The 22,085-nt window shown below is 40.0% G+C and overlaps 1 protein-coding gene across 1 annotated transcript; it reads left to right on the top strand.

Annotated features, from left to right (window-relative positions):
• The first annotated feature begins 6,760 nt into the window (after positions 1-6,760).
• Positions 6,761-20,114, top strand: LOC117662708 (keratin, type II cytoskeletal 6A-like). The gene is made up of 9 exons (XM_034412248.3): positions 6,761-7,626; positions 8,876-9,090; positions 11,570-11,630; positions 11,753-11,848; positions 13,799-13,963; positions 15,840-15,965; positions 17,915-18,135; positions 18,438-18,469; positions 18,611-20,114. The coding sequence occupies exons 1-9, from the start codon at positions 7,042-7,044 to the stop codon at positions 18,928-18,930; spliced, it is 1,821 nt and encodes a 606-aa protein (XP_034268139.2). The 5' UTR covers positions 6,761-7,041; the 3' UTR covers positions 18,931-20,114.
• Positions 20,115-22,085: the final 1,971 nt, after the last annotated feature.

Here is a 22,085-nt window from a genome sequence, read left to right as displayed (position 1 = left end):
CAGATCAATACTTTAATTCAGAGTGTCTACTGGTTAAGGTTCATTGAGTGGAAACCATCTACAACTGACCCCATTTTCACAGCTTTATTGAAAATTTGTCCATACTGCCCTGGTTTTCGTTGCTCATTGTTAGGAATATGATGCAATACTAAAGAAACCTTTTAAACCTTATTCAGCAGGTGTGTTTTCTTCCATTGGGGAAAGAATGTTAATTACACTAACTTATTTTTTAAAACAGTCTAAAAGGACTAAACCTAATGCAAATATTAGGATTTGGGAATGGAAGACAAGGATCCTTGTCCGTTTCCTCACCAATCAGTTACATCATCTTCAAGAGACCATCCAGCCTTTACTAAGGTGATACAAAGCCTTTCTGCATTACTGTATCTTGGCAGAATGATACTTGGATGATTCTAGAAGAAGCTATAAGCTCCCTGACAGGAAATATTATTTATTTATATAACAATAATTTGTGGATTCTCTATTCATCAGAAAATATTTTAAAGTTTAGCAAAAGAGGAGGACACTTGTGCCTGATTTTATGGCTATCTTTGCAATGGTTGATAAATGAATCTCATGGTTGTTAAGTGAATCCAGCTCCCCCCCCCCTTTGACTTTTCTTGTTGTAAACCAGCTGAGAAGATCGCAACTGGCATGCTGCAACTGGCATAAATACTTACCAATTGCCAAGCATTTGAATTTTGATTACTTGACTGCTATGAAGATGAAGGATCTGTCATAGCTAATCCCACCACTTGCTGGCCCCGCCCACGCCCATTTTCAGGCCATTTTTGGGCCATTTTTCAGGCTGTTTTTCAGGCTGTTTTTCAGCCCTTATTTGGGCCATTTTGGGGCTGGTTTTGGGGCCATTTTGGATGTTCATTAGTAATAAATAAATAGAGAGGGAAATTGAGTCAAAGACCACAACAAGGTACAATTTCTCTCTCTATTTATTTACTACTATTGAACATCCAAAATGGCCTGAAAAACAGCTCAAAAATGCCCTAGAAAACACCCCGAAAACCGGCCTGAAAATGGCTGAAAAACAGGCCAAAAATTGAAGATTTCAAATCTTCAATTACCCCTCTTGAAGCTGTACAACAATCTAGATTTGAAAGGGGAAGAGGAATTTTTAGCTTGTATGGGTGCACATTTCAGACCTCTCAATACCTCACATCCATTGTGCTTTTTCCTGCCTTGCTGCACAAATCTTTTAAACATTTCCTGGCAAACACAAAGTGAGCCTTCACCCCAAAGCTTATTCCCCCTTCTGAATTTAGATTATTACACAACCATATGAAATAGTATAAAATTGCACTACTAAGCACAGTAACACCTGGACTATAGCAAAACTTTGTGAAAAAAAATGATATAAGTTTCCATACCCAATATATAGATTATGTTGAACAAATGTAATGTCTTTGGGTTGATTTAAAGCCAAAATATGAAAATAAAGAAAACAAGAAAATGTCAAAAACTTGAATTGCCATAATATTGTCTTTCTAAAGTCCCTGCTTCCTTCTTTGCTCCAATTACAATTTCTGTACTAATAAACTTCATGTCCAGTTTTAGAACCAATTCTGAGAAAATAAGCTTGAAAGAGGGTCAAAAATCCTTCCACCCACTTGGACCTTTTCCTCATATCAGTACATCAGTAATGGGGTAGGGAAGGGAAGGAATCTTAAGTATCAGTGTAAAGTTCCTTTTTTCCAGTGATAACAGTTCTAGGATAAATCAGATCAATAATAATGTCTGTCCGTGTATCTCTCCTGCTCAGCTTTTCCTCATTATCTGACTATTCCAGAATATAAATAAAGACAGAGGAGGACAGTTTTATGATTGGGAGAACTTTGTGTCTATTTTTAGAGTCCCATACTACAAATAAAGAGAATGGAGGACAATTATTGTTATTGAGAGAACTTTGTGTCTATTTTTAGGGCCAGAATGATCACAGCTCAATGACAGAGCATAGATATTGCATATTCAGGCAAGCAGAGCTGAGGAAAACTTCCATTGAGATCATTGTGAACTTCTCATAAATTATGGTCCATGAAGGTGGGGAGATTAGTGATCCTTAGATGCCTTTCTATATTTTTATGCATAAAACATGTTTCTATTAGAATCTTCCTTCATAGATATGCTGCTCAGGATAATCTGTAATATTTTTTTTTAAGGATACCAAAACACAGATCCCTAAAAAGGATCTTAATTTGTCCATTTTTGACAGGGTTTTTCAAACTTGCAATCCTAAAATGTGTGGACTTCCAGAATTGCCTGGACAGCATTCTGGAAGTTGAAGTCTACATATCTTAAAAGTTGCCAAATTTGAAAAACATTGATCTATCAGAACATCTAGCCCAGGGGTATCCAACCTTGGCAACTTTAAGATTTGTGGACTTCAAAACGGGCGGGAAAATAAGCGGAAATAATTTCTGCTGGTTCGAATCTCTCCAAGGCTCAAGGTTGACTCAGCCTTCTATCCTTTCTAAGGTGGGTAAAATGAGGACCCAGTTTGTGGGGGCAATAAGCTGACTTTGTATAAAATATACAAAAGAATGAAGGCTATTGCTTAACGCATTGTAAGCCGCCCTGAGTCTCCGGAGAAGGGCGGCATATAAATCAAATTAAAAAAAAAAAAAAGCGGGGGCGGGGCCAGCCAGTGTTGGGATTAGCCCGAACCAGTCCGAACCGGCTGAATCCCACCTCTGCCTTTGAGGCAAGTGGCTGGGTGATGAGTAACGTTGAGTTTGCCATGCCCACCCAGTCACATGACCACCCGACCACACCCAATCCAGTCATTAGGACAGAGAACCGGTTGTTAAATTATTTGAATCCCACCACTGGTTGTAAGTCACATTTTTCAATGCCGTTGTAACTTCCAATGGTCTCTAAATGAAAGGCTGTAAGTAAAGGACTACCTGATATATATATATGAAACAGTAAAATTAAAGCTTTTCAACTATGGTTCCCATGTTTTTTTTTCCCCCTCCTAGAGTTATAGAGGAACAGAGGATGAAAAAAAAATTTTTTTCTCAGAGTAATAAAGGTAGTCAATAGAGAGTATCTGCATACCTCTTGTGAAAAACAATCCAGCTAGAATATCTTGGGTGTCTGATGCAAGTACTATGTAGAACTTTGAATAAGTACCCAGGGTTTCCTCATCCTTTTCCAGCTTTTTTTTTTTTAATGTCGTTTAGAGAATAGACAGTTTCATGTGTCTGCTTGTCTCTTCTGAAAAACAATTAAGTTGGGGAGTCTGGTGTCTGATGAGCAGAGATTTCAAAGTACCCCAATTTTTTTTGTTATTCTTCTTCGTCTTCTGAGTTTCAGTAATCTCTTGCAAAGATTGCCGAGAAGGCATGATCTGCATTTCACTTCAAGTGCTTTCTTCCACTACTTTTTTTTTTTCCCAGCGCAACGTATCAGCATTGCAACTTTCCATTGAAAATCAAATTGGGAAAAATCACAAGAACTTTCTGGCTCTTGAGTTTCAGATCCATCTTTGTAAGACATTTTTATCTGAATCAAAGCTTATGGAACACGGAAATTTCAGCAGGGATAAGAAGAAGTTCAGTCTATTTAAAGTAAACCATTCTACGTAATCACTAATTCACCTTTGGGCCTCTTGATTGGTGCCATAGCTATGCCACCTCAGTTTATTCCAGTGATGGTTAACCTTTTTGGCACCGAGTGCCAAAACTGGAGCATGCGCGCATGCTAGAGCACAGGAACCCGGAAGAGAGCAGCTGGCCAGTGCACATACGCACGGCAGCCAGATGCACTTCCAGGTTCCATCGCGCACATGCACACTGGCCAACTGGTCTTCACATGAAGATCAGCTGGCCAGTGCGGATGCGCACACCAGAACCCATAAGAGACCAGCTGGCCGCTCCACACATGCACATGACGGAACCCGGAAGAGCAGCTGGCGTCGGTGTGCATACCCATAAAGAGGGCTCTTCATGCCACCTCTGGCACACGTGCCATAGGTTCCCCATCACAGGCTTATTCTTTAGTTGAAATATTCGGATTTGTGACTGGTTTTGATCAATACAGAGCAAGCATTGTAATATTGAATAACCGTGCCTCTTACGAGTTCATAATGTATATGTAGTACTTATTGAAATATACAGTGTGTGCATGCATTGATTGTTCAGCACTAAACCCCACACTGAATGCTTTTTCATTTCAACTTCTGAACTGACTTCTGCCCAAGGAACGGCTGGGAGGGACAAAAGTTTGTACAAATCACACAAGAATTAAGGTGCGCTCCATTGCTTCACTTCCAAGGTGACAGCACCCCCTTGCTACAGCATAGGCTTCCCTTGCTGTTGAGGTTTCCTTCTAAATAATATCTCAAGTACAATCAAGGATACTTTGATGTGCCTCCAATGTGAATGACTCAAATTCCTGGCAACACATAGCGACAGGAATGCTTGAAAATGAAGCAAAAGACTCTTCAGAATGCTATGAGGAAAGCAATTGGCACTTCGATTCAGGTTCTGTCAAGATTCTCAATAGACTGAGGAGGACAAAAAAAAAAAAAAAAACAGTAACAGTTCATATCATCACCCAGATCTCGGAAAGACTTCAAAATGATTGGACAATGCCGATGCCCTACAGCCATTCAAGTTTGGATAGGCTTGTATCTCACAGGTCTTATGCAAATTCTTATTCTTCTGGGATGGATCTGCCCATTCTACTAGTCTTACCACATAGCTGTCTTCTCTGTATGTAAATGCCACAAAATTGCATATGTCAGCTACTGGGGGTAGCACCAAGTGGCTTCTGTGAGGCTTCCTAGTGGTTTCGGATCCAGAGAAGATTCATTTAGCTGGAATGTAACAGCATGACATGCCCTTCAAACTTCCTTTGGGGTCAAGAAGCCACGATGTGATCCATGTGCACAGTCAAAAAGAAGCATCCAACCTCAACAAATTTCAGATTTTTGAACTGATCAGAGTCTGGGGTAACTGATCCTCGTGTGCACAATTTGTCCTAAAAGTAATGGTTCTCTTAAGGTGACAATTCATTATGGGAAAGGACAACGTAAAATTACCTCTCACTGTCAAAATTTGCTTTTCATGACTTTCTTTTAACTTTCTAGTCTTTGGTTCCGGAGACTATTTCAGAATAAATGATTTAAAAATTATAAGGTGCATGTGTCTGCATGTATGAACAGAGGAAGGCAAAGGAAGATGTATATGCGTAGTAGAAATCAACTATAGGAATATTCTTTTTATTTTAAGGAATTTTAAAAATAAAATTAAAATTAAAGAATTTAATTTTAAAAATAAAACAGGAGTCTTCTTGCCAAAACTAAATGTATTAATAATTAAAATGATATTTATTTAACAGACAATTCCCCTCAGAATATTTGTGGGTAGTGGTGATGGGGGGCATTTAACGTGAGGATTTTTTCATTTGAATTATTGTGATCAATATAAATATTATTTCTAATAAAATGCATTCCTCCATTTAAATAAAAAGCCAATTGTACGAGCCAAAAACAAGTTAGTATGGAAACATGTTGACGTTAGGGGCCTAAAGTTTTTTTTTTAATCTTTTTTTTTTTAAAGTCACGTTTCTTTTTTTAAAACCCTTGATATTTAAACCAAAAAAATATGTAAGAACAGTGCAGCCGAATCTTCCTCCACGCAATGGTCCTCCTTTTCACAGGAGAGAAAGATCAGAGATAAAAGCATAAAATTTCATAGCCGGTAGATATAATCTTGTCCAACTGCACTTGCTCAGGTTCTTGCAATTAGAGTTTCCCCGAGAGTTAGCTGTGCAGCTTCTGCTTAAGTACTTTCCACAAAGGAAAGCTCTTAATTTCCCCAAAGCAGACAAACCCGCAGTCTAATGGCTATTATCCTTTGGAAACATTCCGCTAAATCATAAGATATAGGTGTACCATTCCTTGCTTTTTTAGGAATATTTTAATCTGCCGTGTATGCAAACCACAAGCTGATCTATAGACCCTTCTGATCCTAAATTGCAGTATTCCCAAACAAAAGTAACTTCGGGACTTGTTTGACAGAAGATCTTTACAACAGAATTCAGGCAAATACAGCCACCTACACAGAAATGCATGAAGTCTTACACAAGGGCCATTAGCGATGTGCCAAAGGTGTCTCTGCTGTTACAGGATCAGATGAGGACTTCAAGATTGTAGCCTTGAAAAAGCACATAGGGAGTAATGCCACTCAATACAATATAGTTTGAACTACCACCACCCCTCAAAAAAAAACCCTGTATAAAAGGAAATGCAATCTAGCAAATGGGGCTTCAAGGAATAGAGAACTGAGTTGCGACCTGCTTAACTATGGAATACCTTACTATTGACCATCCTCAGTGTCAAATATATGTATTATATGCAGATTACTTGTGTCCAATCCATTGAATGTGCACAACAAAGACTTTAGCTACAGGGACCTAGTACCGCTCACAAAGGATCACCTATGGACCCAACTAAAGTTAATTTATTGTAAGGTGTCTGTCCCACCTCACAAGTTTGCTCCCAGTGCTCAACACACTGAAGACCCTAGACAGCTCTTGACAGACTGAAAAATATATATATATCTGATATATTTTGGTAATGATCAGAATTATAACTGCTTTCCTTATATTTGATTAAGACAGTTGAGTAGCCAGAGTATAAATGTACAGTATTGTGATTATTATGCTCTGTTTTTATTTGCTTTCTTGCTAATGAAACAGCCTCCTAAAAATAAAAAAAGGGGAAAATGTTGATCCCTTCAAGATCTTTCTCTCTGACACACAAACTCTCTACGCCAGTTCTGTAGTGTTATGTTGACTGGAGTAGGCGTGTCACAGAAGACAAGTTGCTGCAAGGCACATCAAGCATTTGAGTATCCAATTGTCTCAAATTCTGTGCCAGGTTCTTTCCCAAACAGATAAAAGGGGAGGTTTCCTGCTCCTTTATATCAGAGAGGTTCTGCCTTCTTCTTTCTCTGCTTTCTCTGCAGTGCTGCTTATCATCCAAAACTTTCTTCATCTTCTCTCTCTAAGCAAACCATCATGACAAGTCGTGTTTCCTATCGAGCATCCTCCGGAGGAGCTAACAGAGGCTTTACCTCCGGGTCTGCAATTGTTGGTGGTAGTGGTGGCGGGAGAAGAAGTTTCAGCTCCTACTCGGTCTCTCGAGTTGGAGGAGCAAGAGGTGGAGGGGGTGGCAGCTATGGACTTGGTGGATTTGGCAGCCGAAGCCTGCACAACATGGGCGGAAGCAAACGAATTGCCTATGGTACCGTTTGTGGAGGTCTAAGATCTGGTTATGGTGGAGGATATGGCCTTGGAGGAGCTGGTTTGGGTTATGGTATGGGTGTAGGTGGAGCTGGAGCTGGCTATGGCATGGGTGGAGGTGGAGCTGGCTATGGCATGGGTGGAGGTGCTGGGGGCTTTCTGGTAGGTGGACCAGGTTTTGTAAGAGGTGGTCCAGGTTTTCCAGTTTGCCCCCCTGGTGGCATCCAAGAAGTGACCATCAACCAGAACCTTTTGCAACCTCTCCACCTTGAGATTGACCCAGAGATTCAGCGAGTGCGTTCTCAAGAAAGAGAACAGATCAAGACACTCAACAACAAATTTGCCTCCTTTATTGATAAGGTAAGAGGGGGTGATTTTACTTGAACTTTGGGGCCTCTAAATTTGAAGTAACCCTTCACAAACTTAAGTCACCAATCGAGTGGCTATTTATCAGTTGTCTTTGGGTGCTCTCTGATAAGGTCACATCTGATATAGGCAAATGAGCAACAACAGGCAATTACTTCTAATATTGTTCAAAGTCATTGCCACCATCAAATTGTTCAATTAACTTTTTTATTCTGAGGATGAAGGGTCATGTAAAATAACAGAAGGGCTTCTAGCCCAAGATCTGATGAAAAGTAAGGCCCCAATTATAGACAATTTAAACATCTTAGTTTCAAAGTCAGCAATGCCATTCTTAAATATTACAGTGTTGAGAATAAAGCAGTTATTTCCTCTGTTTTTCTGGATTTGTGTACTTAGTTTGTATCCTTTGTGGAATACACAAATACCAACCCTAACTGAGGCCAATTTATCAAAAATATGTTTTAAAAATAGATGGCACAGATATGCTAAATGCTGAGGCCAAGAAAGAATGCTTCATATATTCACCGCAGATAACAGAAGGAATTCACACCCAAATTATAATACCGTTATTAATCTAGCTTGCAACTTAGCATTTTTTGGGAGGGGAGCATGACATGTAACATTCTATCATTGCTTTGGATGTTGCAATCTCATTGCCATGTTAGGGGCTCTCTGCACACTATAGAGTGTGTGTGATTTCACTGAAGCTGTGGAGACTAGGTTACGGAGGATAAAAATATAATTGCTAAATGATCGTTCTGAAAAGTATATATTTTTAACCTTAATTTTCATGTCACTTGGAACAGCAGCTCCGTTCCCTGCTAGCTTTCACAACCTCCTCTTTGGCCCCCATTTTTTCCCCTTCCCTTTTCAGCCTCCTTGCTATTTTTTTGTCCCTCCTGAATTGCTGTTTTTGATTTTGTTCTCTTGTTCAATTTGTTCTGCACATGGTTGACACCATCTAGAGATGTGGAACTTTGCGGGGCTACATAAGAGGCATAATGGTTTTCTGCTACAAGTCGCTGCCAATCTACCCAGTGAGAAGGGACAAGAGAAAATAAGACGGGAAAAGCCATTCAGGTTTTGTTTAAACTGGAGCAAGGGCCAAAGTGGCCAGCAAAAGGCTTCCAGGAACAAGCAGGGTGTGCGCCCATTGATCTCTTTCCCGGACGAGTTCGCTCCACTGAAGTGTTACTTTGCTTACATGCCTCATTTTCATGTCTTTGTCTGTTCCATCTTGCAGGTCCGATTCTTGGAGCAGCAAAACAAAGTCCTTGAGACGAAATGGGACCTCTTACAACAGCAAGGGACTCAGGTTCAGCGACTCAACCTTGAGCCCCTTTTTGAGGGATTTATCAACAACCTCAGGAAACAACTTGATTCTCTAGTAAATGAACGGGGAAGACTGGACATGGAGCTGAGGAATATGCAAGACATGGTGGAGGACTTTAAGAACAAGTAAGCAGTTTTTCATTCTATTCCATTCAGTCTAACATATTGAAAGGGCTGAAATGGGCAAGATGGGGACCAGAGTTGCTTAGGCTAGACTGAACCGTTATGTAAGGACTGAGCAGAATCTCCATCTCTCAAGGCTGGGGAAACAATGGCCAAAAATCCATTGGTTAAAAACATTAAAAAAAACAGGATAAAAACAACAACTCCAAAACAGATTTTGATTTCTGTGTTCTGCCTGATTTCTGCATAAAAGCAGTTTATGTAGGATAGTTGTAAAGTTTCCACTGTAAGCAAATTCCTGACTCTCTGGAGATCCAAGACTTATTGCAGTGCCTGCGTCTACATAAAAGATTGATATTTCTTACTGAATATACAGCCCCATCCCATGCAATTCATTCCAAAGGGGCTTACTGCCAGATACAGTAAATGCAAAGAATCTGATACTAATTATCTGAATGCATAGAACAGCAAGCATTCTCTATTCACCTCAAACCATCCAACGAGCAATATGAACTCATTCTAGTGGGAAGAACCCTGTGCATTTGCACTGCATTCCTATCACAAAACCTGGATTTTGGGTTTAGGGGAGAGGTGGGCAAATGTGGCTCTTTTACAACCTGTGGACTTCAACTCCCAGAATTCCCCAGCCAGCTTGGCTGTCTCAGGAATTCTGGGAATTGAAGTCCACAGGTTGTAAAAGAGCCACATTTGCCCACCCCTGGGTATATGGCTGTATAAGTTTTTAAGAAATGAAATAATGAAATGAAATGAAATCAGATAGCCAGATGGCAGACAACGCCCCTCCTTTCCTTTTCTAAAATATTTGAGAGTTTTGTTTCACCTGTGATTTGAACCAAATGCAAGTTCCAAGGCAGGTGCTTCCCAAATCCACATTATTAACATATTTATTCAGGTTGATAAAGGCTTACATGGAGCTGTAATTCTTAGCCGTGAACCTCATGCCTAACCAAATTATTTATGTTCTTAGAAGTCTAGAAAAGCTTTGGGGGACTAAATTTTGGTTATGAACATTAGTGAACATTATGTCAGAATGAGATCAACAAATGCTAACTACTTCACAAGTATGCAATAGCTTGCTAAATAGCAAACAGAAGTAGAAAGGGGACAAAATAGATTCTGCTCAGTAGTTTGCAACCCTATAGCGAAGTTTACTTTTTTTTTCATACTCTCCCTTAATCACCCAGCCTTCTTTTCTGTGTAGTTCAAACTAATTCAGGTTTAGAAATCCACATGCTCAAAGGCAAAACGGATTAGGGCTATGGTCTGGCACCAAACTGTTCAGAATTAATCTGCAAAACCCTCCCGTCCTTCTTTTGTTCATTCCAGCCCCACCTTTCCTGCCGGATAGTTTGATTTGGCCTGACGTTATGAGACTTCACAGAGGGATGCCTGCAATGTACAAGCTTATCTTGGCAAATCCTCACAAAAGAATTGCAAATTAAATTACGCACCGCTACAAATTAAATACTTCATTTAGACTTTTGCACAACTGTATATCTTTATAACAGTCTCTCTTGTGGCCTTTAGGAGCATTCTACAAGCTATCTGCCAGCTAGCTGGTTGGGGTGAACATTCAGCAAGGAGATCCAATCTATCTGATAAGAATGTTGAATATGATGTGTTTCCCCTCCAGACCTGTGGGTTTTAAATTCATGTCAGCTGTACTTCTTTGAAATTAAGACAATGTTAGATATATATATCCCAAGTAGGTAAAGCATGCAAATCCGCATCAAATATTTGCAATATATGGCTTCAAAACCACCATTACTGAGCCAAGGCATAAGCATCAAAATTGGGGCAAGCATTTGAACACTTAAGGGCAAACTACAGTACCACTGTGTCTCAATTTTATTGCAGCTATAGTCATTATGATTTTATCTATAAAATACTGGGAATTATAGTGTAGGCTGCTTATTGATATTTTGCCAAACCTGTTCACCAAACTACATTTCAGGGTTCCCATTGGAAGAAGGAATGTTAAACCAATGTCAAATGAAGACCTTATGAAGACCTGAGCTTAAAATGTGGCATTCAATTTCAAGTCAAAGATGGTGTTTTAAAATTGCCCTTGCATTTTAAAGCCACATCAAAATTAAAGATAGGCCAAATTAATGAATCACAGTGATGTGCTTATTGAAGCACACTCTTCTCTCACTAACTATAACGAAGAAAGAAAAGATGTACCTGAAATTCTTTGTACTTGCCTATGAAAATTGTGTTTCTGAAAATATATCATGAATGAAGCAGCTGGAGGAATTCCAAGGATTGATCTTCCAAAAACAAAATAGGTTAACTTTCAAAGGAATAATTCAGTTGGCGTAGACTACGAAGATTTCTAGAATGCACTGATAAGATGTGGATTTATATAGTCTTATATATAGTCTGTCTAAGTAATGTTCAGTTCTCATATTGCAACCCATGCATATTGCTAATTCTATCATTCGGTCCTCTTGTCTAACAGATATGAAGATGAAATTAACAAGAGAACAGGTGCAGAGAATGAATTTGTGGTGCTCAAGAAGGTAATTGATTTGCCTACGATATTGGGGTCTCAATGAGATGAAAAAGAAGGTTTGAATGTGTTGAGCCGAGCAAGTTTGCTTTCTGCTCAAAATGCAACAGACTTTTCTTCTGTTTTGTGCAGGATGTGGATGGTGCCTACATGAACAAGATTGAACTTGCTAGCAAATCAGACTCACTGAATGATGAAATTGAGTTCCTGAAAGCACTGTTTGAAGCGGTAAGTTTCCTTTATTACATTATCAAAGTTCTATTTCTAAATTTAAAATAAGCTCTAGGTCTATATTCAATCAGAAGACTAGAGAATTTAGATCTCAATGTAAACCTACACTTGAACCTTAGAAAAAGCCTTAGTAAATCTAAATCTAAATCTAAATCTAAATCTAAATCTAAATCTAAATCTAAATCTAAATCTAAATCTAAATCTAAATCTAAATCTAAATCTAAATCTAAATCTAAATCTAAATGAGCCGCGGTGGCACAGTGGTTAGAATGCAGTACTGCAGGCTACTTCTGCTGATCACTGGCTGCCAGCAGTTTGGCAGTTCGGGTCTCCCCGGCTCAAGGTTGACTCAGCCTTCCATCCTTCCAAGGCCAGTAAAATGAGGAGCCAGATTGTTGGGGGCAATAGGCTGACTCTGTAAACTGCTTAGAGAGGGCTGTAAAGCACTGTGAAGCAGTATATAAGTCTAAGTCCTATTGCTAAATCTTCTACATCTGATTAAAGGCAGAATCTTTCCAAAATCTGTTAATTGGAAGCACTTGGAATTGAATATGGCATTTTATATGTGCAAGGCATGAACTATGATACTACCAGAGATCATGGACTATATTATCTCTCATCCCTTTAATTAATTCTCTTATATTTCTATTTGCCATTAAGTAGACTATAAATATATTGGAGGAAGAACTTAAAAAATGCTACTGAAAGCAAAAAAAAGTTATTTTTATTAACAGAAAAACCAGCTCCCTTTCAATACCAATAAAAAATATGTTAAAAATATTTTTAATCCCGCCTTTATTCTTTTTATAAAAAACTCAAGGTGGTGCACATACCTAATATTTCTTCCTTCTCAATTTTCCTCACAACAACATCCCTGTGAAGTGGATTGAGCTGAGAGACAGTGAATGATCCAAAATCACCCAGCCGTTTCATGCCTAAAGTGGGACTAGAAGTCCCGGCTTCTAGCTTGGTACCTTAACTTAACCACTAGACCAAACTGAATGTATTCAACATTTTACATATCACTCTGAAACTTGATAAATTCTCCAATTTGAAGTCTCCCATTATGTATATTTTCTTCCCCTCACCACTTCCCCTTACCCAGTTATTTGTTAGCACATCAACTTAATGCAGCAGAAAGATATCAGTGTAAAAAAGCAAAATCTTGTCATTAAGAAAAGAAATAAGCAGGGGGAAAGCTATATAATACCATTTTCTTAACAATGCTAAAAGAATGAGGAGTTGGAATTCCTAAGATAATCATAGCAGACTGATTTGTTGAAGCTTGTTGTGTATATTTCTTAATGTTTCACTGCAGGAAATATTAGATCAGTTTTTCCTTCAGAAAGGATATACTCCCAAAGATATCTTCCCTTCACCAGTTTTTACTTGCTTGGTTATATGTTTGAAGAGCTGACTAAATGTTTAGGCAAGCAGAGACTTAATGACATCAATTATCACATCTTTGGCAATATAAACTCAATTTCCTCCAGCTATTCCTGGATCAAGACAGAACTATATTTAAATAAGGGACCTCCACACTTCAGGGATGTCTAGTCTGGACTTGATGCGAGCAAGCAATGGAAAAAAATATCCACTCCCTTCCTTGGCAACTTTTCCGAGTGAAATTAATCACTTTGATTTGGAAACATTTATGAGTTACAGAACATATTTTGACTGAGCTTGGATTCCATTTATTGTGAATCATACCTTCTTTCACTAAAATCCCTAACTCTAACAAAAGGCCTTACTAAGAAAACTAAAGGGCTGCTACAAATTGGAATGTAAATTGAAAGGCTTCAAACAAAATTGAATTAGGATTTCAGAAAGTTCTCTACCCCCGTTAGGTACTTAGTCCATTTTTCCATAACTGCTTCAACAAGAGCATTCTACTTTTGCCCCGGTGTCCAGGTGACCTAATTTTTGTTTTATTTATTTTTTTTGCAGGAATTATCTCAAATGCAGCAGCAAGTATCAGATACCTCTGTCGTACTGTCCATGGACAATAACAGAAGCCTGGACTTGAATAGCATAATTGCTGAGGTCAAGGCGCAGTATGAAGATATTGCCAACAGGAGCCGGACTGAGGCCGAATCATGGTATCAAACCAAGGTTAGTAACTAGAATAATAAATTCATTAAAGGTCTAGAGCAACTTTCAATAATCAGGCCACCTCCTGATTGGTTGGACTACAGTCCCCAGGATTCCCTGCACTAGAGGGCAGCAGGCTGTAAATGTGTTGTCTTCCCATCCTTGACAAAATTATGCCAGTATCAATTGTGCCGGTGAGTGGCGCTGCCCTTCCAGGTTTAATGGGCAAATGAGAAAGAAAGAGACTGATGCACTCGGATATATTTCCCCGCCTAGGGCGTTTCCTATTGCTGGAGAAGCAGCCATCAATCACACTCCAGAACATGTGGTGGCTCAGGATTGGGTGAGCGTAGGCAGGTGTCTCAGGTGAAAGGCTTAGTCCCCTTTCAAATTGTCTGAGGAATAAATCACAGGCACATAGATGTGAGCTGGGATCAGTGGTGGGTTGCTACCAGTTCTCCCCAGTTCAGGAGAGCCGGTAGAGAAAATCTTGATGTGAGAGCGAACTGGTTCGCTCCAACCGTCAGCTGGGCCCTCCTGCCCGCCCCCGTGCTATACCTACTTTTATTCCTTCATTTTTAGCCCAGCTGTAAGGCGCGGCAGAGCGGATTGACATGCCTCTGCTGTATTGAATTACAATGCGTTTGGGCAAAGTGCAAGTTTGGTGTGTGTGCGAGCAAAGCAAGCCTGCACACGCCAATTGTGCGCAAAGCACATGCACGAAGCGAACCAGTGGTAACACCGGTTAGAACCTACCACTGGCTGGGATAGGCCATTTCTGTTTCCCCCAAATCCTTTGGCAGGAAAACAGTGTGGTTATTGGGGAGCGGGAAGGGAGGTGAAGTGAAGTGAAGTGAACTCTTTAGTCCAATGCTCCAATGTTGTTCACCAACTTTCTTTTGCGTCTGGGACTTGTGAGCTGGATGCAGAGGATGGGTGGGTCCCAAGACCAGAGCAGGGAGAGACACTCCCCCCTGCTTCCTTGCTTTTCCCCACCTGTTGCAAAACTGACTTGTTATAGGTACAGAGCATGTGATAAAGCAGGAGGAGGGTGAGAAGTCTGCTCCGTCCTCCTTCACCGTGTCTTTGTGACCATCAGTCTAACATTAGTGTGGCTTCCTTTCTGTTCATTCATTCATATTTTTGTTTATTTATACTTATCTCACTATCTAGAGTGCCTCTGGCTGGTTTACAACAACATAAAAGCATAAATATAAAAGGATAAAAAGCGTTAAAATTAACAATAATTAAATAAAAGGTTAAAACCCCAAAACAGGGATGGTACAGCAGTAGTCCCCTTTTGTCTCTCATTCAATCAGCTACTTCCAGCATAGTTTGTCCCCATTGGGGCCTCAAGCCATCGGGCAAAGCCAGGTTGTAAGGCCTTTCCAGAAGGTCAGAAGGGTGTAGACAGATCTCACCTCTGGTGGGAAGATGTTCTAGAGGGCACGGGCCATGACAGAGAAGACTCTTCTCCTTGAACCTGCTGGCCAAACGACCTTGGCTGACGGGATCTTAGGAAGGCCAAGACATGTGTTCCCGAACTGCAAGCTTCAGGCCTAAGCTTGTGATCCTGACTCTAAGTAACTTCATTTCCTAAACCTACAAAGAGTCCCTTGAAAGAACTTTTGCCCCCACATCAGTGGTGGGTTGCTACCGGTTCGCCCCGGTTCAGGCGAACCAGTAGCGGTGGCAGCGGGAGGCTCCGGCCACCCACCTGGATGCTTCTGCACATGTGCAGAAGCGGCACATGCATGCCCATGAGTGAACCGCTAGCGACGGGTTTTAAAACCCGCCCCTGCCCCACATAATGCCCCACATTCTCCAGCCTCTGTGCTCGGGGTCATTTTCCATCTCCTGTGTTTTGATGATACCATTGTTTATTTCTGAATGTCAGTATGAAGAACTACAAGTGTCTGCTGGGCGCCATGGCGATGACCTTCGTAACACAAAGTCAGAAATTTCTGAGCTTAATCGGCTGGTCCAGAGACTGCGAAGTGAAATCGATGCCGTGAAGAAACAGGTATTTTAATGGATCTTGCCATTTAGTTTGTGAGAACGGACTAAAGAATAGGCCCTTTGCTTTGCCAGAGCAGATTTGTACCACTGATAGGGTGAATAAACAGTTTTCTGAGTACTAATTTAATCCCTTGCATACAGAAAAGAAAACTAGGGAGAAAAGTACTTTGAATTATTTTTCATGATAGTGAGTTTTTTATGAGGAAGCACTCCTGAAGCAGTATATTTTTTTTAAAAAGGGTTTAAGTACTATTTGGTTTGGCTTCAAAATATTGGTAGAAGAAATATTGAGGCAAGTATCACTGGTGAATGAAAAAAAGGAAAGAGAAGCAAAGAGAAAGGAAGGAGGGAGGGAGGGAGGGAGGGAGGGAGGGAGGGAGGGAGGAAGGAAGGAAGGAAGGAAGGAAGGAAGGAAGGAAGGAAGGAAGGAAACTAGCAACAGTTAAATATGTTAACTGAAATTCAAGCAGTTGCCATTTCTGGTTAGCATTAACTAAAATTAATTGATTTGAATGCCAGTTACTGCTAACCAGAAATGATGGCCATTCAGCATTCAGATGACATAAATAAAGAAAAAAATAGGGACTGTGGTTAAACAGCATGCATTACAAGAAATAAGTAAGAAGCATGTGAGGTGCCATTATACACACCAAAGACTATGTCTAAGGAGATTCCCAGTCATCCAGGTCATAGTTATCTCAAAGGTGCTTTTTCAAAAGGCAACCGGACTTGTTTTTTCTTTGAAAACATTTCACTGAAGAAATGGAACTGAAGAAGCTTCTTGGATGAGAAGAAAAACGTTTTTAAGGATAAAACAAGTCCAGTTGCCTTTTGAAAAAGCACCTTTGGGGCACCAAAGACTAGCACACTCGAAAATTCTCCTTTTTAAACAGTATGTTATTCTAATCATAACCACATTTTAGTGTTTCTTGTACTCTGTGGGATTTTGCTAATGAATCCACAGATAGTACATCTCTCATTGTACAAATGTTGCAAGGTATCTACACAATCAAGTTGAACAAGTTGCAGTTAGTTGCTTTGCAATAGCTCTTAGGCATTGCAAATTAAACCAGGAATCCCCTCCTTCATCTTATTACAGCATAGACAAGCAGGCAGACAGGCAGGTTATTATATAAATTATTCCACACCCTAATATGTTCTAAAGGAAGGTAGCCAGGCAACTACAGTGAGCCAGTTTTTCCATATTATTAAAATATTTTTGTTCTTTTATCATCCGTCTTAAAAAAAAAAAAATCAATGATAGATCAGCAGTTTCAACAGCTTCTTTTGGAATTATTCCATTTATATCTATCCGGAGGCATTATTTGCTCAGAGCATGATAAACAACAGAAGATTTGTATATAAATATAAAAATTATCATGCAGTTGTTGAGAACAAGTTGCAAGTGAAGTTTTATAGAATTTTGCCCAGTTCTACCGTATTGCATGGGACAGATCTGCTTTCGCAATAGCGGAGTTTGCATATTCCTCTTTGCTAACTATGGTTTTAAGCCATAATTGGCTAAATTTCCACATAAACTTAGAACTTAAAGGCATAAAATTAGAATTTAAATGGTTCAGGTTACACAATACATTGAGTCAAAAATGAACAATCACCTTATATATAGCTTGTTTCCAGTGTTGGAGAAAATCTGAGCACTTAGTCCCATTTACGGAAATATTATTACAATGTTGGTGCATTGAACTACAAGCATTTGCTTTAGATGCAGATGTGTACTCAGCACCTATGTGTTTTATATACTAATATTGGTAGTATACAATTGTTTTGTTGCCCAGAAGTATGTTTTGTCTTTAAGAAGAGATTTTCAAGTTTTCTGTGCTTACAGGCTGGAAGAGATATTCTTCCTGAATTATCCAAAGAGAACCTGTTGTAACAGTTTTCACATGAATGGCCTCCAAGAACAATAATAAAAATTGTTATACCCATTCCCAGTGTGCCAAACTTCAGGCAGCCATTTCTGAGGCTGAAGAGCGGGGTGAACTTGCCCTCAGGGATGCTAAGCAAAAGCTGAATGAATTGGAAGAAGCTTCACAGAAAGCCAAACAAGAACTTGCCCGGCAACTCAAGGAATATCAGGAGCTCATGAATGTCAAACTGGCCCTGGACATCGAGATCGCCACCTACAGGACGCTGCTAGAAGGAGAAGAAATCAGGTCAGTTGAGATTTGGTCGGTGGGATTTGGGGGTTCTCCGAAATGCACAGAATCTTAGCTAGAGGTTCTCCCGAACCCCTGCGAACCCCCAGCAGCCCAACCCTGCTTCTGCTCCAATATGTGACAGCAGTCTGTCAGTCGTGACATTTGTGCTGTGACATTATGAGGCATGTTTCATCACTTGCCCCTAGACACAGGTTGAGTTCATATTACTGTCATCGCAATACTCCTTTTTATATTAAAAATTTGGTAATTTTACTGTAAGTTGAAGCGTTAACTCCAATTATTACATTGCTTTTTAGACTGCAAGAAGGCGTTGGAAATGTCAGCTATTGTAAGTATCGTCCCTATTTATAGATTTGTGGGTGCATGATTTTTTTTTTTAAAGGGGCCTTGACATGCATTTTCTCTATAGAAGTCACAGAAGCAACTTAATTTTCTTTCTCTCCACCCCTCACCCGCCATTGTTTTCCAGCTGTAGTCAGCAACACTACTACCAGTGGATATGGTGGTGGAAGTGGCCTGGCCTTGGGAGGAGGACTCGGAGGAGGACTTGGAGGAGGACTCGGAGGAGGATTCGGAGGAGGACTCGGAGGAGGACTCGGTAGTGTTGGCGGCGGCTATGGCATTAGCTGTGGCAGCAACTATGGAGGAGCCGGTTTTGGTTCAGGGTTCGGCAGCGGAGGTGGGAGCTGTTACAGTAGTGGAGGAGGTCGCCATTCCTCAGGTGGAGGAGGAGGTTCCAGTGTAAAAATTGTATCAAAAACCAGTACAAGCAGGAAAACTGCCTATTAAAGTCGGGTCCTCTCCTCCTCCTCCTGAATGACAATTCGCATAACCATGCTCACCGTGCCTGTCATGTAAATAATGCCAAGGGAAAACAAAACCACAAAAAAAGCGCTTTTCCTCTCTGACACTTTCACCTTTTCCATCAAGGTCTAGCTCTTAACATTCACCTGGATATCTGCATCCAAATCCAACACACTCAATCTGTTCCTCTGTTGGAACTTGATCTATCATGGCTGAAACACCTGGCACAGCTTTAGCAGGGAGGCCACAGTTGATTCACAGAAGGAAATGCAAACCCATTAAGCAAACCGTTTGTGTAATCGTTTCAGAAAGGTTGACAGTTTGGCGGTTCAAATCCCTAGTACAGGTCTCCTGCGTGAGCAGGGGGTTGGACTAAATGACCTCCAAGGTCCCTTCCAAGTCTGTTACTATTAGATCAGTGAGAGGGCTGTGAGCAGATATTACAAAAAGAATGTCTGCATTTGGACGTTACTTCTACCATTGCAGCATCAGCTGTTCAATCAATATCAGAAATCTTAATGGGTGTAAATCTTGTGCCAAACATTTCTCTAACAAAACTGATTTCTGCAACCTAGCCTTATTCACCTACATCAGCATCTTTTATTTTGTGCAAGAGACATTCCAGTTTGCCAGTTATTGTACTCCTGGACATGTCCAAAGTAAGGGTGGGGGTGGGGGGAAACATTCATACAACCAATAACTGTAAACACTTTCTTGGTTTCTTCAATACATTGTGTTAGCTCTGATATAAAAACAGATATAATGAGGGTTTCTAGACTGGCAAACTTCATGGACTTGTCTCATTCCAAACAACATTTCTGATCTTTTCTCCTTTTTGAGCATATTCTTTGGGTTTTCGGATGGAGTCTATATGAAGCTACAAACTATTTTAACCATGCACTCTTCTACAGAAAATTAGCTTTGAGACACAAATGATCTGTTACCTTGCAATGCTATGCAATGTTATGTTTCCACACAGAGTGCTTATGTTTCCACAGATGAGTACTCGTTCTCATTCTTTCTCTCTTTGTCACCTCTTTTCTTCCTTTCTTTAATGTGAAAGCAATATTGGAAAAGGTGATTGTTTCTGCTGCTGCTATTTTATGAATTGTAATGCTTGATTCTACGCAAGTCTGCATGACAAATAAAGAGCAATTTTAATTTTTGAACGTGCTGTTTTCTGTCATCTTTTCCCCTGGAAATCAAGATAGTTCCTGATCTACTAGAGGTATTTCCACACCATATTTATCTTTTTAAAAAAATAATCAAGCATTCCCTTTTAGTATGCCTGATTTGGGCCAATCCCTATATTCCAAAGATAGCAAGCAATAAAGTTTAATTTTTTCCCCAAAATCCTTAATGAGGCTGCATTAGTGTGAAAGGTGATTTGAAAGAAATGTTACAAATGTCATGCAAACACCACACACCCATTATTCCTTAAGGAACTCATTCTTTTCTCAGGGCAAAAACCTCACAAAAGATATGCTTATTGAAGTGATGGACCCATTAAAGGTGCAACTTTCCCTCCCCCCAAAACACCAAGGAAGTCTGAATAACAGAATAACAGAGTTGAAAGGGACCCCCGAGGTCTTCTAGTCCAACCCCCTGCTCAAACAGGAGACCCTGTACTATTCCAGACAAGTGTCTGTCCAGTCTCAAGTCTCTGGTGATGGAGCACCTACTACTTCTGAAGGCAAGCCGTTTCATTGGTTAATTGTTCTCACTGTTAGAAAATTTTTTCTTAGTTCTAGTTACCCCCTCTTCTTTGTGGCAGCCCCTCAAATATTGGAATACTGCTATCATGTCACCCCTAGTCCTTCTTTTCACTAGACTAGAAATATGCTATTCCTGCAACTGTTTTTCATGTGTTTTAGCTTCCAGCCCCCTAATCATCTTTGTTGCTCTTTTCTTTACTCTTTCCAGAGTCTCGACATCTTTTTTATAATACGGTGGCCTAAACTGGATGCAGTATTCTAAGTGTGGTCTTACTAAGGCTTTATAAAGCAGTATTAATACTTCACATTATCTTGATTCTATCCCTCTATTAATGCAAGCTAGGATTGCATTGGCTTTTTGGCTGCTGTTGTACACTGCTGGCTCATATTTAAGTGATTGTCCACTAGAAACAAAGTCAAATTGAAAAAGGTCAGGCTAATTTAATTGAGAAATGCTGTGCTTATACTGTATGAGGTCTGAAGCACTTCTAAATTATTTTCAAAGCATGCCCAGCCCCAATCTTTACTGTGCTTGTCGAGGTATTTGAGCTACTATGTTTGAGGGAATGACTTAAGGGTACTTAAATAAGACAATGGCAAAATTAAGTAATTCTTTATTTAAAATACAGGATGTGCTTTTAATAGCTTCAAACGTGAAATATTATATAGTGGTTCTCTCACTGCAAGCTTATTCCTCAAAAGTGCACTTGATGCATTTTTCCTTGTTTATCTATCATATTCTTATTATCCCAGGATGTTATTCGGGACTACAATATACATTCCCTGATTAATTTAAAGCCCTTTCTAGTCTCTTTCTGCATGCCTCCTTAAGGTCCTATTTTCAGTATGAAGGGCCATTGAATAGGATTAGGATTTGGTTTTCCCTGTGTGAAAACTAGGAAAGATCTCCACTGATACGAAAGGCAATGTGGTACAATAATCAAGATGCTGCATTAGAAGTGGAGACATAGGTTCTAGACTTCTTACATAAGAATGGAAGCCAGCAGGGTGATTTTTGGCCAGCCACTCCTGGTGACAAGATGACTAATAGATATACAGACATGCATATACATACATACACCCGCGTATATGCCATCGTATCATGCACCTGATACCTTGGTTCTTTTGCTCTGACTGCAATCGAAATACCAGCAAACCCTGCCATTTTATAGACATGCATATATGGTATTAATATGGTATATCATATTATATGGTATATCAAATAATTTATATTTGATCCGAAATGCTTTATCTAATTGCAATACTCAGTCCTGTAAAGCAGTGGCCCCAAATCTTTTGGGCATCAGGGACCAGTTCCACGGAGAAAGGTTTTTCCATGGACTGGAGGCGGAGTGGTTTTGCATTCTTCCTACACCACGCAGATGGAGCTTTGCTTGTTTGCGCAGCTCAGTTGCTGGCATGCCA

Source organism: Pantherophis guttatus, chromosome 2 (genome assembly GCF_059756535.1).
Source record: "Pantherophis guttatus breed Tessera chromosome 2, ASM5975653v1, whole genome shotgun sequence".
NCBI lineage: Eukaryota > Metazoa > Chordata > Lepidosauria > Squamata > Colubridae > Pantherophis > Pantherophis guttatus.
The sequence above is the reverse complement of the archived record's forward strand: the minus strand, read 5'-3'. Positions and strand labels throughout refer to the sequence as shown.

Bases quoted from the DNA above. Each gene is read 5' to 3' on its own strand.
- LOC117662708 (XM_034412248.3), top strand. From the start codon at position 7,042: ATGACAAGTCGTGTTTCCTATCGAGCATCCTCCGGAGGAGCTAACAGA. The intron at 11,631-11,752 runs GTAATTGATTTG...TGTTTTGTGCAG, and splicing joins AATTTGTGGTGCTCAAGAAG to GATGTGGATGGTGCCTACAT. The intron at 15,966-17,914 runs GTATTTTAATGG...ACCCATTCCCAG, and splicing joins TCGATGCCGTGAAGAAACAG to TGTGCCAAACTTCAGGCAGC.